This window comes from Cololabis saira, chromosome 15 (assembly GCF_033807715.1).
Source record: "Cololabis saira isolate AMF1-May2022 chromosome 15, fColSai1.1, whole genome shotgun sequence".
NCBI lineage: Eukaryota > Metazoa > Chordata > Actinopteri > Beloniformes > Belonidae > Cololabis > Cololabis saira.
This window is the reverse complement of record NC_084601.1, coordinates 6,874,842-6,896,703: the sequence shown is the minus strand read 5'-3', so window position 1 is coordinate 6,896,703 and position 21,862 is coordinate 6,874,842. Positions and strand designations below refer to the sequence as shown.

Below are 21,862 nucleotides of genomic sequence, written 5' to 3'. Positions count from 1 at the left end.
CTGTGGAAATTAATGTCCAGTAACATTCAACACATTCGTTCAACACCACAAACTTAGTCACTGCTCGGTGACATTCATCTATTCTGGCCTGATAAATGTCCACATTGCAAGTATTGTCGCCCTGTTGTCATCCTTTTTGGTAAAATGTAACCAAACTTTCGAGCGTTTATGCCGCTTTGTCTCCATCTTTTCCTGCTGGGCGCGAATGCAACGTAACTACGCCCACTGGAATTGATAAGGGAATCGTTTGCAAAAAAGACAAACGATTCCAAGGAATTGAAACACTGGGAACCGGTTCTCAACAAGAACTGGTTCTCGATTCCCATCCCTACCCCTGACTAGTACATAGAATTTTCTTTTATTTAATACTGTGAGGTAAATGAATGTATCTGCACCGAGTGTAGACTTCAGCTCGAGCGCAGCCGCTGGGATTGAGGGGCAGCTCTTCCTCGAACTCGTCGCAGCGGTGGAAGCGGAAGCGGTGGCGTTTGCAGCTGGCAGCGCCCTGCAGCTGCTCCAACAGGAATATGACGGCGTCATGGATGACGCCCAGCACTCGGGGGCCGCTCATCACGGTCAGAGGAAGCTGCTTCAGGTGGAAGGCTGCACGCGCTTCAAGAACGCTGTCGATCACTGCGCGCCAGGCAACTACAAGACAGAAGAGGTTGAGAAGGGCGTGAGTAAGGATTCACTGGTCGGACTGATCTTGGTTCAAATGTAGGCAAGTATATCCGTGCAGGTCTCACCTTCTATGCTGTTAGCCTTCACACTAAATCCATCGTCACTGGTGATTTCAAAACGCAGATGGGGTTGGTTCATGTATGTCCTCTTCCTGTGTTTACATATAGGTGTGTCTTCTTCTGAGCTAAAACCTGCTGTTAATTGGAAAAAGAAGAACCAGATTTCACTTTTCCAGAAAAGTAAGAATACTTAACAATAATCATATAAGAAAAAAGAAATCCAAACTCAAGAGGGTATAAATGCTGAGAGTCTGACCTGCACATGGAACCCACTCGGAGAGGTCTCCGTGCCGAGCACTGACCCACGTGTGCGGGTCAACCCGGTAATGATTGTTGCTTTGTGTGGATGTAGGAGGACTTTCAGCTGGAGGACGCCTGAGCATTTAAGACAAGCGGGTGGAAAAATAAATTATACATGTGAATGATACCTTTCAAAAAAAAAAAGTTTTTTGGATGTAGGAGAAAGGGCCAGTCCCAATCCCCCCCTAGTTCTACTTTTCAGCCCTACCCCTAAATTTTGCACGTTCCCGTGAGGGTAGTGGTGTCCCAATTCCTCTTTGCATCTAGGGCTAGTGGAGATAACGAGGGGTAGGGTGTATGAATCTGGCCCTTAAAAGCCAGGGATTTCAGGTACTGATTTCACGACCGAGGACTAGAGAAATTTCCCAGAATGCATCATTTTCAGACTGAATCAAACAAAAAAACATGGCGGACATTTCTTATTTTTTAGTATATAAAAGCAATATTTTGAGTTAGTTTCTGCATAAAAATGCGTTTTGATTACATTTCTAGCGAGAAATATATATTTTACTTTCATAATATTCACCCAGTGAATGTACATAATCACTCACTTGCTCGTTGTTGCGTTGTATCTTCAGATCTCGCCAGAATAAAGGCTGATTTATGGTTCCGCGTTACACCAACGCAGAGCCTACGGCGTAGGGTGCGCGTCGTTGCGTACCCTACACTGTAGGCTCTGTGTCGATTTAACGCGGAACCATAAATCAGCTCCCGAGCCGGCGGCTCTTCTCATCCCCGAAAACATCGGATCAAATTTCTTAACAGGTGTTATTTGGATAAACTGAGCCCAGGTTGGGGATCTTAACGGTTACTTTTATGCCTGAAAAAATATGAAAACTTAATAAAGTGGCATATTAACAGCGCTACAGCGGAAATTAAAACAGCTTTTAGCTCTGGGCTTCCTGATATGATGTGACGTTTGTGCAAACGTAACTACGCAGTCGCTTACGTACCCGAACGTAAACCACGCAGTGACGTAGCAAGTGGTGTCCCAATCCCTAGGGAAGATTACAAGGACCCTACACATGTGGCTTCATTTTTAGGGCTAGTGGTAGAAAGTAGGGGGTGTATTGGGATTGGCCCAAAGTTAAATTGGAGTGACAACTGTAACGGTAGCGTCAATGAAATAAATAATTCAGATTTGTAAACGTTCTACGTAAACCCACCTGCAGGGGGAAGGAGGAGGTGGAGGAGCAGGGATCCTCAGCGGCTCAGAATCCTTCTCCTGGTCCAGATCAAGAACATCTTTTGTGGTTGGAGCTTTCATTCTAACACCACTTGGTCTGTTGAAATCATAAAAGACAGTGTTTCACTTGTATATCTTCATCTTTTTTCTCATGGGCTAACATTTAAAAAGGAAACATACTCTGCCCTATTTTCAAATGCAGACACACTGTCCTGTCAGATTCAATCCATTTTTGGCCTTTTTTCTTTTGCAGCCATTTATAGTAATTCATTTTAAAAAGGGATGGAGTCAACCACTCAACATGACTACTGGTTTTTCTACCAGTGTACATCTTTTAAAAATCAGTGTTACAGCTTTGTGCAACCCACTTCTGAGAAACGGAGTAGGAAATGGCCTGATGAGAAGTGGGGTGGAAGAAATGACAGGGATGTTGGATAATTCTATCTGACCCGGGTCTGTAACGTTACAGACTACTATAACTCTAAATAACCCACTGAATGACACATTTCCAGACTAAGGCAGCCCAAGGCTATGGAACAGGATTATGTTACGTCAGTTTTTTTTTTTTTTTTTGTAACCCCTTCAAACACCAATACAGGACTGTCTCAGAAAATTAAAAATATTGTGATAAAGTTCTTTATTTTCTGTAATGCAATTAAAAAAAACAAAAATGTCATACATTCTGGATTCATTATCAACTTAAATATTGCAAGCCTTTTATTATTTTAATATCGCTAATTATGGCTTACAGTTTAAGATTAAGATTCCAAGAATATTGTAATTATTTGAGATAGGATATTTGAGTTTTCTTAAGGTGTAAGCCATAATCAGCAATATTAATGAAGAACTTGGTAAGCTGTCTGCTTGGTTTCGGTCTAATAAATTATCACTAAACATAAAAATATCTAACTTCATATGTTTTGGTCTTAAACCAAATTCTTTGAACAAATCATCTAAAATATATATCGATAATATCCCTATAACTAATGTGTTCTCCACACGATTCCTCGGCATTATGGTTGATGAATCATTATCTTGGAAATCACATATTATGTTTATATCTACAAAGATTGCTAAGAGTGTTGGTATTTTACGTAAAACCCGTCATTTGATCAGCTCTGAGGTAGCCATTATGTTATATTATTCTATGATTTATCCTTATATTAATTACTGTAATATAGTCTGGGCTAGTACCCATCATACCAAACTTGAGCCTTTATACCGTCTTCACAAACGAGCAGTCAGAACAATACATTGTGTTCATCCTACACATTCTTCTCTGGCTTTATTTAGTCATCTAGGTGTCCTCAGTGTTTTCCAGGTGAACCATCTCCAAATTGGTCTGTTTGTTCATGGCTCACTTAGGAAAACCCTTCCCCCTTTCTTCCATAATATTTTTAATCACAACTCACAAGTACATACCTATCCAACACGCAGCTCTAATCACCTCAGACCCCCAAAGACTCGCACATCACAATCTCAGTTTAATATTGGTTTCAGAGGATCAAAAATATGGAACTCATTACCTTCATACCTATGGCAATTCTCATCCAATCAATTAAAAAAAGCTCTAAAATCAACTCTTTTAAACAATAAATACTTCCCATACGGTCTTCCAACTTAACCAGGTGTACCCAATCTTATCATTTTTATTGATTTTTGTTTAATGTTTCTGTATTTAGTTATACTGCCCCCCCCCCCCCATTGTTATAAATTGTATCTGCTTTCCAATGCTTTAGATGTATGTAAATGGAGAAAGCCACTTCTCAAGCCCCTGGAGGGTTTTTAGGCTTTCTCCTTCACATTTCTTTCTACTTTTATATTGTGTTACAAATGTTTATATGTGAAAACAAATAAATAAACAATAAATAAAATAAACAATAAAAGGCTTGCAATATTTCAGTTGATTTGTAATGAATCCAGAATGTATGACATTTTTGTTTTTGTAATTGCATTACAGAAAATCACAATATTCTAATTTTCTGAGACAGTCCTTTATATGAAGTTGTTGCAAGATGTTTCTTCATGGTTTTTTATTTGGTAACAAACTTTTCCAGCCTTCTGTTGCTCCTGGCACTACTTCTTTCAGATGTGTCGCTGTCATTCAGCTCATGAGCTAATATTTTTTTCATATATATTGTTGTCAGTGTTACATTGTGATCATGTGAGTTTATGAGACTTGCAAATCATTCTATTCCTTTTATATACATTTTACACCGCATCCCAATTGTTTGTAGGACTATAATACTAAACGTCTTGGTTACTTTTTTCTCTGTAGTACAGACAGGGATTATCTTCACTTTATTTATTCTTTTTAAACCAGTCCTTGTATTAATAACAAAACTAATTATTCATTTTACCTGGCCTCCTGAAATTCCTCTTCTTCACTCGATGAATCCTTCAAAAAGTCAATCTTGGACTTCTTTCTGGAGGGTCGTTCAGAAACCGTCGGTGTAGATACCGGTGTAGAAACCCTCTTCACTCTCACTCGCTGGGGGGAAGGAACTGCTGCTGGTTCTGGTTTAGAGACAACACTGGGGGACTCTGCAGGTCCAACTGATACATTATCTGAATTTGCTGTGCCTTGAACCGGGGATGGCGTTTGCTGTGCGGCTTTTGGCCGGTGAAGGTTAGTGAAAATGATAGGATTTTGTTTGTTTGTTGTAGTTTGTTGAGTAGCCAGCGCTCTGTCGATGATAGCCTGGGCTGTGCCTTCTCCAAGGTTGGAGAAACTAACCTGGGGAACCATCTGAGCATTGATGAGAACATTAGAGGTGGAGGTGATGGTGGTGCTGACGGGCAACACTCTGAACAGAAGTTTCTTCTCCACCAGTGTGTGGTTGCTGGCAGGGGGGGCGGGAGGGACGGAGAGGCTGGGCCGAGGCTTGATAATCACACGCGGCATGTTGTGATTCAGAGTGTTATCGTTGTGGAGAACCTTGGCAATGGTACTTATCCTACTGTAGGCAGGTGAGTTTGTAGCGACGACCTGGAAAGTGTTTGACCTCGGGTCTTTGATGAGAATCTGTCCTTGGCGGTTGACCAGCAGGACCTGACGAGAGGGAACCGGGGGAGTGGACGAGGACGTTCCCTCCGTACGATTCTGAGTCCCTGCCTGCTGCAGCTGAGCTCCGGGCCTGGCGTTGTCCAAGCGGATTGCGATGGGTCTTCCCCGTGTGGCCCCGGGCTGAAAGGGTAAAGCGTTTAAGCCGTTTAATATGATCGGGGAGGTGACCGGCCGCGGGACAGCACAGGCTGCTGCCGGAGAAGAAAGCGAGCCGTTATCTACGGCCTGTCCCGGTCGAGTGTTGAGGAGCAGGCTGAGCTTTGGTTTGAACTCGGGAAGCGATTTTGGCAACAAGCGCTTTGGATTCGTCGGCTGTTTTGCCTTAACTATGATGGTTTTTGTCTGTGCTATGTGTTGCTTTTTGGTTTTGAAATCTGGAGAGTAGTCAGGATCACTCAAATCATCTTTAAATCCTTCAACCGAGCATGCTGATGAGCTACTGTCATATTTCTCATCATCTGCACACTGCTTTGCGTGCAACACGGGTTCAACTTCAGATGAATCTGCTGCTGAATCCAAAAACCCATCCTTTTGAGATACTGGTGTGTCTGAGGTCCTCCCTACCTCCTCCTCCTGCAGTGAGAACACACCGTCTGTGTTACTTGATATCAGATCAGCAGGCGGTGAAGACGTTTCCTGAAACTCTGGCTGAGCCGCTTTCTGCTCACTTTGACTAATGTTTGACTTTGACACAGAGAAGACCGACTCCAGCCTCTTCAGAGCAACCGTTAGCTGTTTTGTAGGGGTGTGAGTGTCGGTTTTAGTTTGTTCTTCAACAACCTCGCTGTCGTCACTCTCCGACCCGCCATCTGCCCCGTCTAACTGTGAGATCGACTGTGCTGAAGGGAGATGACCGGAAGGGTCGGAGCTGCTCGTCGCACTGCGCACCACCGTCCGTGAAAACTTTAAGTAATGGCTGGAGTCTTCATCGGAGCCATTTCCCTGATTGTCTTTCTCCATATCTTGCACGATGCCTTCCACATCTCCTCTGCTGTTGTGAACTCCACAGTGAAGTGCCACATTCTCATTGAGAAAAGCTTCATCAAACTCCAGCTTAGCGTTCAGCATGGAGTCCATTGCAACCTCCGTGTCGGTGTCAAACACCGTGCAAGGCAGCTCTTGGGAGATTAGATGGGCGACTTCTTCCAGGTTATCAGGAGCCAGCGAGTTCCCATTCGTCGTGGCGACAGCAGCATCTTCTGCCTCAGATGACGCCAAAAAGTCGTGGGGAACCTCAGCAGAAACGGGGGTTGAGAGTTTAAAGATCTGCCTTCCTCTGGGGGAGTGGGTGATTGTGCCTTGTCGAGGTGAAAGCCCTGCAGACAAGCTGGAGTTTGATCTAGGCGGGGAGTTCCAGGCCGGAGAGGTGGGATTGTGTTGGGAGAGGGGAGGAGAAGCCGGTCCCAGATTGGAGGCTCGTGGAGGGGAGCTGAACAGGGCACATCTGGGGTGAACGGTGCCGCCGGAGCGGAGGGTCATCGGGACAGACGGGTCGCTTTCTGTCGACGAGGAACTGCGGCGACTTCTTGTTGAGAGTCTGCGAGGCCGACGGGTGTCGTCAAGATCCCTCAGGGTCACAATGTGATGAGATTTTTGAGGAGCAGACCCTGAAGGCGTCAAAGAAGAACATCAGCCACAACAAAAAAATTACAAAAAAACAAACAAAAAAAAAAACAACGTGACTTATAGGCCTGTGTTGAAAAAAATCGATTCTCAAATCCATTCCTAAAAATCGATTCATATGTCTAAAGATCGATTTTTTTTTTCTTTCTTTTATTTATTTATGTATTTTTTTTTTTCATCATTACATTACAACTTATTTTGTTTATCCCCAAAAAAGGAATGTTTTGTTGGACACGAGAATAACTGGTGCCATGTTTTTGCCTTTAAATATGTTTAAAGGTATGAAAACATTAAAGTGTTAGGTTATAATTGCATAAATTGTCTATATTTCATTACTTTATATACTGTCTTGGGGTTACATTTGCAAAAAATTATAAAAACCAAATGCTCAAAAATTAAAAACCAAAATAGACTGAAAATGGAACAAATAAAAACGGAATGTGGGAAAAATAAAACCGATTTCATACGACTCTGTTTCCTCCCTGGATCTGTTTGGTAATTCTGCCCCACGATGTTTCTGAAAGCAGTTCTATCAGCATTCTGGGAGCTGATTGGTCCTTACAGCATCATAAGCTGCCAATACTTGCTGTTTAATCTCAATATAATACTAGTAGTAATATTTTGCATAACTACAGTCATATAATTCATGCAACAGCTCAAAAAACAGTTTTAATAACACTAACCCAAATCAATATCGGAATCGAATCGAATCTTGATAATCGATTCTGAATCTTAAGAATCTGAATCGAATTGATTCTTGAAATTTGAATCGATCCCCAGCCCTAGTGACTTACCAGGAGACGGAAGAGGACGGGACAATCCACAAGCTGGTCTCCTGGTTTGTGTGTAACCAGGATTTCTGGGTCCAAGTGTGTTGTGCATCTTAGATTCAGGTGAAGGGGTTTCAGACTTTATCGGGGTTGATGCTAAGCTGAGTCGATCAGGAGATTCCAGATCTGAGAAAAAAAAGACGAAGAAGAAAAAGTCTCAATCTATTGCAAGTTAAATTATTATGGAATATTTAATAACTTAAGATATTGATACAGTTTCCCACTAACATTTTTTATTTATAATGGATCAATGTTTATCGTGTTAGTTGGATCTGAAAAACCCAAATCAGTAGCTCCACTCCATCTCACAGCAATCTCAAGTTTTCCATGTCTCCCTCAGCACAAGGGCTGTGTGAAGTCAATTTTGACAACTGCACATTTCTCTGCAAGGGTTCACCAGCTTTATTTGTCCTCAATTTGTTGTGCTTCCCTTTCACAACTAAATAGGTTTCCATAATAGAGGCTTGAACATTTCAAGATTCAGGGGCACATTACAACATGGGCATTAAAGTCTCTTCTATGATGTAATCTGGGAATATAACTGGGAGTGACTTGAAAGGTTAATGATCACTAACAGCTCCTCACCCTCATTTATTAAACAGATTTTCAGTTTGTTTTTTTCCTTTTTAAACTCCCGCAAAAGGTGGCCGAGATTAAGGACTGCACTGCTGCAACGGTTTACCATAGCTGGACGGACACGGTCCCGCTACCCAAGGTGTGTTTACCGTGCAGACGACTCAGACGCTCCATTGGTAGAAGATGCTACTTCACTGATGTAAATATTTTTAATATTGTGTAAATTGAAAAAAATCATTTTAATAAGTGTCTACAAACAACTGAGGAGCAACCAGTGTACATTTGTGAAAACACATCTAAGCAAGTTTGGTTTGGTTAAAAGAAACAACAAAAACCCCAGTTCTGGTTTATCGATTAGTGCAGCTCATTTATGCCGGTTTGAAATGATCAATCAGCTGACACACTCGCTTCACCTCAGAGAACACGGATGATTTCATTAGGAATGTGAAGCCTAAAACTGGCTGATCCAGAAACATGGCAGGGTTTTTACTTTATGTCACCTGGATTATACACCTCTTGAATGTGCTTTAATGTTTTTTTTTTTGTTTTTTTTTTTTACAAAATCAAAAATAGTTTTGAATCAATCTTAAATTAAGACCAATTTTGAAATGGGGTCAGTCTCAAAGCACCATAAGTCAAATAATTTTCTTTACATTAAGCTGATATTTGCTCATTAAAACATATACCTGTGGATCAGCCAGTACATTTAAAACAGGTGTTTTCACTAACGACCTACCATCTACCTGCAGAGGAGCTGGTTTAGTGATTGGTTGGAACAACTGCTGGACAGGATTTTTACTTTATGGCACCTGGATTATACACCTCTGTATATATTTGTATTTGGGCTTCGTTAAAAAAAAAATATTTTTTTTGTTCAGAGTTGTTAGTAACACATTTATCTGTGATGCATCAAACACAGATTATTGTAATCATATTTGTGATTTACTCTTACTTGAATGGCAAACTTTTAAAGTTTTACTAAATTGTGACACCAGTAAAGAGCTCTTCTCCATGTTGGACTGACCTGTAGGATCCGGCCCCGCTCTGTGCTCACTGGGACTGTGGACGATAGTGTGGTTTTCCTCTTTGTCCCATCTGGGATCTCGTTCCTCCCCAGGAAGAGGCGTGCTCACCTCCGTCACCTTACAGGTGTACTTACAGCGCTTTCGGGGGTCCACAGTGCTCCAGTACAACCTTGAGCACCTATAAAATGAAAAGAGAAAGAATAAAGGAATAAAGAGTCAATCCATATGAAATATTATAAATCCTTACGTATGTTAATTGCCAAAGGGAGAAGGAAAAAAACTAGTGTTGTCCCGATCGATCGGGCCCAATCACAGCATTTTCAAAACATCGGTATCGGCCAAAAAAGTATCGGGATATACCTAGTTATTAATGTTTTTAATATATATTAAATCGCTTCATATATCGTTGCATTTAACGTCACTTCCGGTTGGCGGCCGGAAGTGACGAAGTAAGCGAAACTAACATGGTTTACATGTTTTGCGATAAGATTGAAATTTTATACATGTTCATGTTGCATTAAGCTGCTGCTATTCATTACAAAAAGTATTTAAATTTTCTTGTGTTTGTGAGTTTGACTGGATGTCATTCAACTACCTCTTTTGAAGTAAAATGTATTAGGGCCTGAGCACTTATGTATTTATTTTTGTTATTGCACTATTCTGCACTTTTTGTTTTAGTTTACAATTTCATGTTTTCACATTTTGTGGCACCAGTGCTGATAAGCTTTGTTGAAATATATTTCAATGTTGTTCTCCAATGGCCAATAAAAGAAACTTGGGATAATTTAGTTTTAGTTCTCTTATTTTTTTTTAAATTCTTGGCCAAAATGTATCTGATCAGGAAAAAGTATCGGGAGCCAAAAAAAGTGATCGGATGGAGAAAAATCGGGATCGGCAGATACTCAAACTCAAGTGATCGGGATCAGATCTGGATCTAAAAAATCCTGATCGGGACAACCCTAAAAAAAACTAAACACTTTTTGCAGTCAAAAGTAGCCCCTACAACTGGTCAAGACATTTGATGCCTTTTCAGACAATCCTGGAACAAAACAGTCATAGAAAATCTAGGAAATTGTTAACAGAGATTGGTGAAATAGGTATTTGAATGAACAATGACAACTAGTACTTACTGATAACCCACAGGATACAGCATCCTGCCATTCGATGACAGCTCTGACAACACACCGAGTTTCTGAATCTGCAGAGAGCCTAGGAGAGTTACAGAAAGAAAACCGTTAAGTAGACTACACTGTGTAGCCTAAATGTTGTACTCCTTTGAAGAGCCTCCTGCACGGCCGTGAAGTGAAAATATAAGACAGACATTAATCCTTACCTATCGTCATGGTTATAGATTCTGGCTCCAGGCCTGTGAGGAACTTTCTTCTGAGATTGATGCCCTCAAAGTCTACATAAACCCTCCGGGGGACTTCAAACCCTTTCCCTGACACCATCTGGAAAGTGCACAGAAATTAAATAAGTGTGATTCAATTTTAAGTACTGGTATCACCTAATAGCTTTACAATAGTTTCCACACCTTCGCAGTAACAAGATTCCTGTGTTGGTAGCAGTACACCTTCCTGTCTTGCTGGAACACACACCTATCAGCACGAGCACACATGAAGTGGAAATTACTCTGGCAGGTGGCGAGGCAGCAGCCCACCGTGGCTCCGGATTGTCCACAATGATCACAACGCTGCAGAGAAAACGTGATGATTGGAGTTAAACTGAGACGCATTCAACGTTCTGATGACCATTTAATGTGATCATGACTTACCAAGCTGCGGCCCCTTGAGACGGCGCTGTGCACCTGCAGCAGGGCGCTGTTCTGCTCATACACCTCTGCCGACCAGAGGCAGCAGTTCACGTGAGCCCACTCGTTCTGCCCCAAGTACAACAGCCGTCCTGCTTCCTATCAGGTCAAAAATATGGTGATATATCGATAAAGAAGCCACGAGGAGATGGAAGCATTTTCATATTGACGTAAGGAACAAAAGCGAGGATGCTTTTTGCAATCAAACTCACGATGGCAGCAGCATCTCCATACTGTTGGCAGAGAGCACACTGCCTCATATCGGCCTTGGTGGACCCTGGAAGATCAAAGGGACAAATCTTTAATCCAAGAAACCAAATTTACTGATCCAAATGTACTTTTTTCCTAGATGTGATGCTTGCAGAGGTTCAATATTTTGTTATTAAATATACAGCCATTTATTTGTCCAAAGGGTTTTTATTTGGTCGTTATATAAACAGGCACTGAAAGTAATGGATCGAAAACCTGTAAGATTGCATCACTGCCAAATTACCAAAAAATACAATCTATTAAGTTTTGACAGTTTTGTAGGCTTCTCATTTTTAAAACTTATTTTCAAATGTGTGAATAACCTTGCTCCAGAAATACTCTGCCAATTGGTAAACAAAACAGTGGAATTAGGGCTGCAACAAGCAGTAATTGTAGGATAGCAAAATGCAGAACAACATTTGGACAGTCGTCCTTCTCAGTAATAGGTACCAAATTATGGAATACACTGAACCTGAAATCAAAATATTGACAGAGCTCAATGTTTTTAGCACACAAGTAAAACAATGGCTGAAACTGAAACAAGCTTGTGAACATTGACTTTAACATACTGTACCACTGTATTATTTTAGTTTTCTGTCCTTATCTGGTTTGTGTTTTTGCTTCTTGTCCTTGTATTGTCTTTATTCTGTTTTGCATGTTTTGTATTTTAATGGTTTTGTACTGTTTTAACTCTGCTTTTGAATTTTAATAAAGGCCTAACCAGGGACAGGGGTTGCAAATTAGCTCTGTTGGGAAACCTGTATGTATGACATCTGTTTTGTATCATTTATGAAATAATGTTTGATACATTTGTCAGACATGAAACAGAGCACACTACAATAGTTTCCATACCTTGCGAATACAGACGCGAGACGTGTTGCGCACCAGACTTGTGTGCAGTGATGGAGGACTGTTTACAGTCGGCCTGTGGACCCCTGGACTCGTTGGGCTGATACGTCCGTTCAAGCCACTGTGCATAACTGTGCTCCTTAGACGGGGGGAGGACGGCCTCAGGGAGCATGCTGCTAAAGGGGAGCGGACAACAACCAAAATCCATTGAGACAGCTGTTCTTTTAGATTATCCACTCACATAAAGCCACAGTTGCACAATTAAAAAGGTGTATTATACATATTGGTGATATGAATAATGTTATATTTAATTGATGGTACTCGCCTTCGAAATTCTTCAGAGAACCAGTTTGACTTTTTAATATCATGTGCAGGAAACCAACTGAATACTCTCTTCATCACCTATCAGAAATGTAAAACTCAAGATCAAGTAATGTGAAGCACCATGTTGCAGCAAGTCACACTAGAGGTAGTGACTATAAAATCTGTGCAGTAAAAAAGGTAGAAATACTTCAATAATCAATAAAACCGTGGGTTTAAAACATGGGAGAAGTAAAAGGGGAGGGACTCTGACCTGGATGTAGTGTGCTTGAGACTGCACTGTTGGTTTATGATCTTCAAGCAGACGTTCCTCTTCTTTCAGCCATTTCTTCATTACAGCTATGATGTCCACGTGGAAAGCTTTCTAAGAAACAGCACAAACAAGGTGGGGGTTTCAGTCAAGAGCAGCCCAGGAGCTGGTTGATTATTTTATTATTATTACTTAAGCTCTACCAGCTGGATTTGACAGCGAGTCACAAAACAAGACCATTTATAAATTCTATTCCTGAAAAAAACAAAACAAACAAAAAAACAAAAAAACAAAAAAAAAAAACAACGTACTATCGAGATATAGCCGCCACTTTTAAACTTATTCTCCACAGCCTGTAGATCACAGACAGGTTGAAGTCCCGTGACAAAGTTTGTTTCCTGACACTGAAAGAGAGACACATAAAACAGGGAACACAGTAAGCTTGCTTTCAAGAGAAAAAAAACAGAGGCCTATGGCAGAAGTTGAATTATCATGGATGATCAGCTTTGTGATTTCTGTACAATGGTTTTAACAGTTCTTACCATTTTACAGACGAAGAGGTGCTGAGTGCTGCTGGAGGAAAGGAGGTTGGCGATCACCTCCCCCAACCCTGCCATCAACTTGCTCTGCAGCGCCTCCTTAAAGCTGCTGAGCTCAGTCTGGTTTTGCTTGCAGGCTGAGCAAGTGAAATCCACGTTGTCTGGCTGACTTAACAGCAACCCAAAAAGCTCCTCTGCAAACAGAAGCATTTCAAGTTTTGTTCCATTTTCTTTATCATTTTTTAAATGTAATTTAAATGTCAGTTCTTTCAAAGCAAGATGTGGGATTCAAATGTTGTAAAGATATAACCATGTTCATTGTTATACAGTACAATTTGTTATGTGTTTAAAGTGGTAAAGACCCATTTAAAATGAAATTGTATGCCCTTATGTTGCCTTTAAAAACAGCCTAACAGATAATTACATTTTCCAAAACACCAAAACCAACAACCTAAGGAGTTTCTGAGGTTAACACAAAACTTTGTTAATAAAATTGAAGAGTGCTTCTCACCTGACAGTCCTTCACATCTGTAATGAACCCAGTGGCTGCACTCTGAACATTGAATCATCTGTGAGGGTTTGCTGCTCTCTTCATAGCACTTGTGGCAGATTGTGCAGAAATCCCCTGACAAAGTAAATGCCGCTCAAGTCACATAATCCATGTCTAGGGCCACATACTTGAAATATAAATGAATACTACTACTTCAGCAAACTTGTGAACAAAAAAAAAAAAAAGAAGTGGTACAAGAAAGAGCTGTTACCTTTCTTGTAGAGTTTAGTGCAGTCGGGACAGAGGTCCTGGTCGTGGTTCCAGGCCAAGTCCCAGCTCTTTCCAGGAGTCACGCCACAGCTCTTACAGCGAATGCACGTCATGCACACCTTCACAAATACAACAAATGACTCAATAAAAGATACAAATATCATCTGGCTTTCAATTTTTTTTCTCACCTCACAATATCAAATTAAAATAAATGTATTTTAATGTATTCATTCTGATGACAGACGCCAATTTTCCAATGTCGGTAAATTCGGTGCTTTGATTTAAAAAATAAGTAAATAAAAAAGTGCATTTATTGTTATCGAGGTAAAACTGCCCAATTTATCGTGATATTGATTTGAGATCATATTGCCCAGCCCTACTACAAAGTATCGTCCAGTTTGGTGAAGTGAAATTCCCAGCACTATACATTGAGTCTATTAAAGCAAGTACCCATGGCATTGTGCAGTTTATAGGCTTTGGGTACGTCGGCCCCAAGCAGGAAGGGTGGTAGCAGGTCTGGCATCTCCTGCACTGCAATACAGGCTAGAGGAAAAAGGGGGAAAAAAAAGGAAAGAAAAGTTAATCAGTTATGGGATTGTCAGTACAGTAAATACAGTGCCTCAAAATGCAAGTAGTATGAAGATGCTAAACAATGTTCAGTTTTAAAAACAAATGAGAAGGTGAAAACTAAGGTTCAAAGTTAGTAACACAGAACACTTTCCAATAATAATAATAATAATAATATGTAATATTTCTATAATAATAATAATAATAATAATAATAATAATAATAATAATAATAATAATACTACTCTTGGCTTTTCCCTTCATGGATCACGCCAATGAATCAACCATTTTCATCTTACTCAATCTTCTGTATCTTCCTTACTTTTCCCCTTTTTTCCTGCCTGCCATCTCAAGCTAGTCTCTTACTTTCTCACCGATGCCATGACTGTTTCTCAAATGTGCTCATTCTTAAATAACCGAATTTCCAAAACAATGAAGGTAAAATATGCATGTATAACTATGAATCTAAGTGAACACATTTAGAGGTTTTCTTTACATTAACAACGTAAGTGACAACACTGCACACCTTTGAACTCTTGCTTCTGCGGCCACACACATGACAGAATTTGCAACGCCTGCAGCACCAGTTCTCCTTAGATTCCTCCCGAGGACACTCCTCGGGTGTCAGGCAGAAGCTGTGGAAAGGCTCACAGCAGATCTGGCAGAATATCATCTGTTCAAAGTGGGAATATAGGCGGAGAATGGGAGAGGTAAGAGAAAAAAAAAGTTAACAGTGTTGTACAGCTCCTTAAAACAGAATAATTCATATATTTCCAACCGGATTAAAAGAGCTGCCAAACCTCATGTTTTCCTTTGCTGGCGCAAAGCAGACAAACAGGCTGTGGAGTTGTTGGGACGGAGGTGAGAACGCTTAGGCCGCCCATCAGCCACACGTTCTGGACCGCACAGTCCTCCTGTTGGAGACATGTGAAACAAAAGCATGAGGAAACAGATCTACATTTCTCATCTGTGAGTTGAGGTAGCTAGACAGTAGGGGTGTAACGATACACTAATCTCACGATACGGTACGATACACGATATTGAGGTCACGATAACGATACGATATTATAGCAGTATTTTTTTAACAATCTTGAATGAGGAACATATGACTGGAAAAAATGGTCTTTTATTTGAAAGACACAAAATACAAAACAATACTGTACGTTTGCCCTATTGTTACAGTTTGTAATGCTTTATAACTGTTTAAGTTTTAAAGAGAAAGCCAGGCCAACCATTTTCCACAAACTGAACTAAAAGTAAATGTCAGGTTTGCATTATGCATCTACAGTTTCATACAAGTACAAATATTTTGCCACAAACTGAATAGTTTCTCTCATGTATGATTTGACTTTTTTCTTTTCCAGAAATTTAACAACTAAAATTAAATAAATAAATAAAAGTAAATAAATACATACAATTTTACATCATAAAAAAGATTGATTCATGCTCACCTTATAAGTGTAAGAGGAGATTTATTTTTGTTAAGAAGGTTATTTTGGTAATTCAGGGTTCATTATTTTATAAATCTATTCTTTATATTCTGATGTAAATCAGGGACTATAATGACACTAGTCAGTTTATCTGTAGTGATTAGTCTGTTTTAGATTGGGCGGAGTGATACGTCACAGTACGGCACTAGGTGCTGTGTTGATGTTCTAAAATCCTACACTGTTGAGGGACATTAAAGTACACTGGAACTCAGCAGAAGTTTCTCCGTGTTTATCCTACTCACGACCCCAAAAAGGTTTAATTTAATAAGGTAAGGCTTAACTCTACACCAGCCTTACATCAGTAAAAGTTCAGAGCTCAAAACCCTGCAAGAGTCCCGTGATCGGGACCAAAACTGTACTAGTTTCTTCTGAGCGGAGTCAGATTTTGGTCCGCGGGTCGAGGCGCGGTCGGCACGCATGGTCGGATGCGCGTTTCTAGTCAACACAATAGATTAACATTAATAACCCTATATCAGATACAGTTTGTCACCTCCAAGACATGTATCGTGACGTTTTTGTATCGCGAAATTTCATGGCACGATATATTGTTACACCCCTAGTAGACAGTTCCAATGAAACTTAGTTCTAACGTCAAACAAAGCTAAAAGCAGCATGGTAAGTTCTGCTTGCCAACTGCAGTGCAAGGACTCACCTTGAAGTCTACGCGAATCTTGTGCTGGTTCTGCAACAGGCCCTTTAAGGGAAATCCGTTACTGAACCCCGTCAGGGTGTTCACTGAAGCACACTCTGCAGGATTCTGAGAACGAAGCACATAGTGGTGGTCAGTTCCTAGACAGCTTTGCAGCACCGTCTCTCTTACAGAAGAGTCCTCTTGGTCCTCTTCACTCTGCTCCTCACAAGTGTATTCCTGATCTTCTTGCACACACCTCTGTAACTCTGCGCCTGGGCTGACAGTCTGTGGGGACCCTGTCGCAACCTCGCACACGGTTTTGTCTGCGTTACCTCTGCACATCTCTGACAGAGAGCATTGTTCGTTCATCTCACACTTTGTCTGTCCCTGAGAACACATCTGTGGAGACACCTCTGGGAACAGTACAGTCTGCGGGTGTTGCTGAGGTGACGATGATGGGACAGGTTTGAGCGGATTCGGGGGTGACTGGCAAACGGACTGGGGTAAATGGTGCAAACGTAACATCAGAGTTTTCTGTGGAGAGTCTAAAATAGGATGGGGTGAAAGTGGCAAAGCAGGATGCATTTCAGGCTGGGACATTTCTGGAAGAGAGTTTGTTATGGGACAGGATGATTGTGCAATAGCAGGCTTTGTTAAAGGTTGGGCCAATGGTGGATTGGACTGTGCAGCACACCGATCCACGCACTGAGGTGACTGCCACGGCAAAGACAGAGTTGCAGACTGCAGGATATAATCAGGCAGGCGGTGCAAGTGTATTTTTAGCTGCTGCTGCAGCTTCGGCATTAGGTTCCCGGATGGTCTGGATTCAGGGAGACTTTCTCTGGGCGTCGTGTCCTCCGTGCTCTCCTGTGCCTGTGGAGGAGGGGACTGCCTAAGCCAACCAGCAAGACGGGTTCCAACGTTACACTAATACTAATGACATGCAGTGGCGACGACCGGCAGCCAGAGTTACAGAAAAGGGGAGGACTGTAATCATTAGCATTGCGTGATAGCAAGGAGTAATAACATAAGGTAAAAGAAAGTTAAGCAAAAGCATTCAGTAGCACAAAGGATACACAGACAGACACACAAGTGTGAGTTGGTGTTAATGCACAAAGCTGAGAAATGCTAAAACTAACTGAGTCGCAAATGAAAAACTAATTGGAATTTCTGTGGTGTTAAAACCGTTTATCGAAATAGCAAAAAGCAGATGTAAAGACAAAACATGTTGGATTTAAAAATATTCCTTATATATAAAAATACATGCTCACACTGTAAAAATGTGAAATATACTTCACCCCCTGTTTTATAAGCAGAGACCATTAAGAAATATATGGCAATAGTCACAATGTGATAAGTTTTATAGATATAGCTGTGCCAGATACTGCCATCAAAATTGTATCGCTGTGTCAATACTGACAAAATCTCCTCATACCAAAGTAATTAGGAACTTGAAACACGTAAAGTTGGTTTCAGAGTTGGCTGATTTATGACCCGCCGTTGGGCAAAGAATGAGTGAGTGATTGATTGTAGGTTCGGACTACAGAATCTGACGACGAATTTGAAACCAAACTGGTTTTTAAAACCTCAGCTGATCAACAAAACGCAAGTGGGAAATGAGGCATCGCCACGTGCAAATACAGCAGATTATCTTAAAAAGGACCATGGAGGAAAAACAGGGGAAGCCGTTCGTGTTTTGTTCAATTGTTCAGAATACAAACAAAATAAACCAGAAGGGCAAAAAAAAAAAAACCACATGTAAAGCAATGAATTAGCACACATTGGTTTCAAAAACATTTCGAATTAAAAAAATAAAAACAAATGCTGCCTGCTATATTGTGGTACGGCTGTTGCATCTCAAAGTTGCTTCGCCAATTTCCCAGGTTTCCCTGCCCTTTGGTGACCTCACCAGATGTCTCTCTCTCTCTAACTGGCAGCAGCTCAACTAGGAATTCCCAGATACTTGGCTTCTTCAATATCAGTCGGCCATCAGCAATGACTTCACAACATGGCGGTGAGCGTCTTTGACAAGATTTTGAGTTGTTCACACATAACGATCTCGTCCCAACTCCTCTACTAATTTGCCACTGATGTGTTAGCATGCTCTGCAACCAGCAAAATTAGGCAAAAATAGAATCTTTTAGGATATTCAAAAGCAATGCAGCCTTCAGGGTTAAAAATAAATACAAATTTAACGCCAGAGAAACATGCCTGGATGGAGGATAACCACAGAATTCCAAAAGTTGTAAGTGCATTAATTATTATTTTCCTTTTTTTCCCTCTTGGACAAAGTTAAATGCGGACTCCTGCAAGTGTAATTAGTTCTTTACCAGCTATAGTGTTGACTCTTTCAGAATAAAACTGCACAAAGTTTGACATTAGATGTTTCCAATTTGAAAGAACAATGCTGTCTTAACCTTTTTCATGCTTTTTGTCATGACGTTGCAATGCAACCTGTTGAGACGATGAACTAAAATGGATATTGCAAAACTTTTTTGCGTTTGCACAAAAACCAAACGGAAAAAAAAGCATAACTGTAAAGCAAGTGAAAAAAAATAGCCAAAGGTGCAATATATAAAAGTGATAACCAACTCAAACTAAAACCATCCTTTCTGCTACAGAAAACAGTGACAATTTATCTTGTGCACAACTAGATTAATTAAAAATTAATTACAGAGATAAAGTACATGCAGAGAAGTTCAAAAGAAGCTCCAAGTCAGAAATGGAAGACGAGCAAGCCTGATTTTGAAAGCTCTTGTTTCAGCTACTCGAAGAATAGTAGGGTAGGATGAAGTCCTGGGCAATGTATTATTTAGGGGGGGATTATTGGCAATGCCTATGACAATAACCCAAACTGTAGATTCCTTTGTCAAGTTGAACAGATACTTTTTTTCTCTCCAAAAAACCCCCAAAACAATCTTTTAAAAACTCTGTTCGAGACAATTTGCTGACCAAAAGATGCCATTTTTTTCCTCCCCCCCAAAAAACACAGTTTTAACCCAGGTATTATTAGACGTGAGAGGGAAAACATATTCAATGTTTTTACCTTGTAAGCTCTCGGCCTGCTGTTGCCACTTCTGGAGAACTGCCGGCGATGTTTCAGCGACTCTGTCAGTGGCTCGTCTGGCAGCGAAACACCACCTTTACAGGATACATTTTCAAAATAAAGGATTTCATCATCCTTGGAGTTGTGATTGTCGTCATCTACAAGTACAGTGCCAAGTTCTTTCCCTGTTAATCATGCCTGTTATAATGACTGATATTCAATGCACTTTTTTCAAATCAATTGCTTTTTTTATTTTTAAATATATCAACATAAAACATCCTCCTCACTGGTGCATGATGTGCATCTAAAAAGGCAAACTTCAAGCAACAGAACCCAAAATTTAAAAACAGCTTATGTCTAAAAGGACCATTTAAAAATGTGCCTCCTGTTTTATTACAATTTCAAAGGTTCAAGCAGATCGTGTGTAAGACCAAAATGATAAACAAACACAGAGAAGTCCGTTACCTTGGTTAGACACAACAGGTACATTTGGCTTGAAAGTCGATTTATCCGACTTATCGTCGTCTGTTTCTTCTTCAGATTCTGATTTGAGCAAGCTGCTGTAAGACCGTAGCTTGACGTTACGAAGAGACTTCTTCCTGATTCCAGACACCATTGAGGACGATCCTTCCTCTGCATCTGCACAGCTCCACTTTTCATCTGTGCTCGAAACAGAGCCTGATAACGGCCTCGCCAGGACTGAGAAAAAAAACCCTCATAATTAGATTTAATCAAATACTACATTAAATTTATCAAACTGACATCTAAACATTAGTTTAGAGATACGTTAAAGGCAGGACATTAACCTTTTCTGAGACATACCTTTCAGTGTTTTTACTGTGCGATTTATCTTTGCTTTCTCAATCCGATCACACTTCTTGTATCTGAGGGGTGAGAACAAATGCAAAAAGATCATGTCATAAGAAATATGGTCCAGAGTTCCCATCGACAACGGTGCTCATCGTTAGGGTTCAAATTACCTTTAATAGTTTGGTTCAATGAGCGTTACTGGAAAGAATGAGTACTTTCATTTTTTAAGTACAAGAAATTAAACATTATTGAACTTTATAAGAACTCTGCTTCAAAATATTCAAAAATAAAAATATTTTTAACATGATTAATAAAGCACTATTATATTTTATTTTAAAAATACAATATCACCACAATATCTGTCAATGTTTATCCATTATGTCCCTGGCCCTCCAACCTCGACACACACATTCAATATGCTTACAGACTTGCACACCACACACACGCAAACATATGTAGACACCCGCACACATGCATACCCACGAATTGGATAATTAAGAATAAAGAGCTCGTCCTTCTCTTTCCCCTCGTTCTATGCAATTTGATTATATGTACCGTATGTCCCATGTTGCATTGCCCCCCTTTGTATAAATCCACCACACATTCACTTACATCGCAACACACTGCAGTCACCACAATGCACCCACTTGTATTTCCCTGGGGATTAATAAAGTATCCATCCATCCATCTATCTATGTCTCGTCTCCTTCATGTTTCACAAATGTGATTTTAGCCTTTTCTGTCAAAATCAGAGTTTCATCTTTTAATATAGTATGTTTGATCAATCTGTCAAAGAAGACTGATGGGGGAAACGTATACAGGAGTGTGTCAGAAAATTAGAATATTGTGATAAAGTTCTTTACTTTCTGTAATGCAATTAAAACAAAAATGTCATACATTCTGGATTCATTACAAATCAACTGAAATATTGCAAGCCTTTTATTATTTTAATATTGCTGATTATGGTTTACAGTTTAAGATTAAGATTCCCAGAATATTCAAATTTTTTGAGATAGGATATTTGAGTTTTTTTAAGCTGTAAACCATGATCAGCAATATTAAAATAATAAAAGGCTTGCAATATTTCAGTTGATTTGTAATGAATCCAGAATGTATGACATTTATTTTTTGTAATTGCATTACAGAAAGTAAAGAACTTTATCACAATAGACATGTCTTCACTTGCCAAGAATA

The 21,862-nt window shown here is 40.2% G+C and overlaps 1 protein-coding gene across 4 annotated transcripts in view; it reads right to left on the bottom strand.

The window, feature by feature from the left end:
* Window positions 1–21,862, bottom strand: part of kmt2ba (lysine (K)-specific methyltransferase 2Ba) — a 40,893-nt gene that overhangs the window by 4,124 nt on the left and 14,907 nt on the right. For 3 of the 4 annotated variants that reach the window (XM_061742317.1, XM_061742318.1, XM_061742319.1), the window contains exons 9-34: window positions 20,681–20,742; window positions 20,324–20,557; window positions 19,859–19,953; window positions 16,834–17,685; window positions 15,492–15,605; window positions 15,218–15,364; window positions 14,576–14,668; window positions 14,127–14,244; window positions 13,877–13,990; window positions 13,369–13,559; window positions 13,138–13,230; window positions 12,830–12,940; window positions 12,581–12,657; window positions 12,259–12,428; window positions 11,370–11,434; window positions 11,122–11,256; window positions 10,882–11,040; window positions 10,681–10,798; window positions 10,478–10,556; window positions 9,347–9,525; window positions 7,711–7,872; window positions 4,587–6,900; window positions 2,207–2,323; window positions 997–1,115; window positions 747–875; window positions 396–648 (exon numbers count right to left, since the gene is read on the bottom strand). In XM_061742317.1, coding sequence (XP_061598301.1) covers window positions 396–648; window positions 747–875; window positions 997–1,115; window positions 2,207–2,323; window positions 4,587–6,900; window positions 7,711–7,872; window positions 9,347–9,525; window positions 10,478–10,556; window positions 10,681–10,798; window positions 10,882–11,040; window positions 11,122–11,256; window positions 11,370–11,434; window positions 12,259–12,428; window positions 12,581–12,657; window positions 12,830–12,940; window positions 13,138–13,230; window positions 13,369–13,559; window positions 13,877–13,990; window positions 14,127–14,244; window positions 14,576–14,668; window positions 15,218–15,364; window positions 15,492–15,605; window positions 16,834–17,685; window positions 19,859–19,953; window positions 20,324–20,557; window positions 20,681–20,742 — 6,300 coding nt within the window. The remainder of the gene's footprint in view (window positions 1–395; window positions 649–746; window positions 876–996; window positions 1,116–2,206; window positions 2,324–4,586; window positions 6,901–7,710; window positions 7,873–9,346; window positions 9,526–10,477; window positions 10,557–10,680; window positions 10,799–10,881; window positions 11,041–11,121; window positions 11,257–11,369; window positions 11,435–12,258; window positions 12,429–12,580; window positions 12,658–12,829; window positions 12,941–13,137; window positions 13,231–13,368; window positions 13,560–13,876; window positions 13,991–14,126; window positions 14,245–14,575; window positions 14,669–15,217; window positions 15,365–15,491; window positions 15,606–16,833; window positions 17,686–19,858; window positions 19,954–20,323; window positions 20,558–20,680; window positions 20,743–21,862) is intronic. The other variant, XM_061742320.1, reaches the window with a different exon arrangement.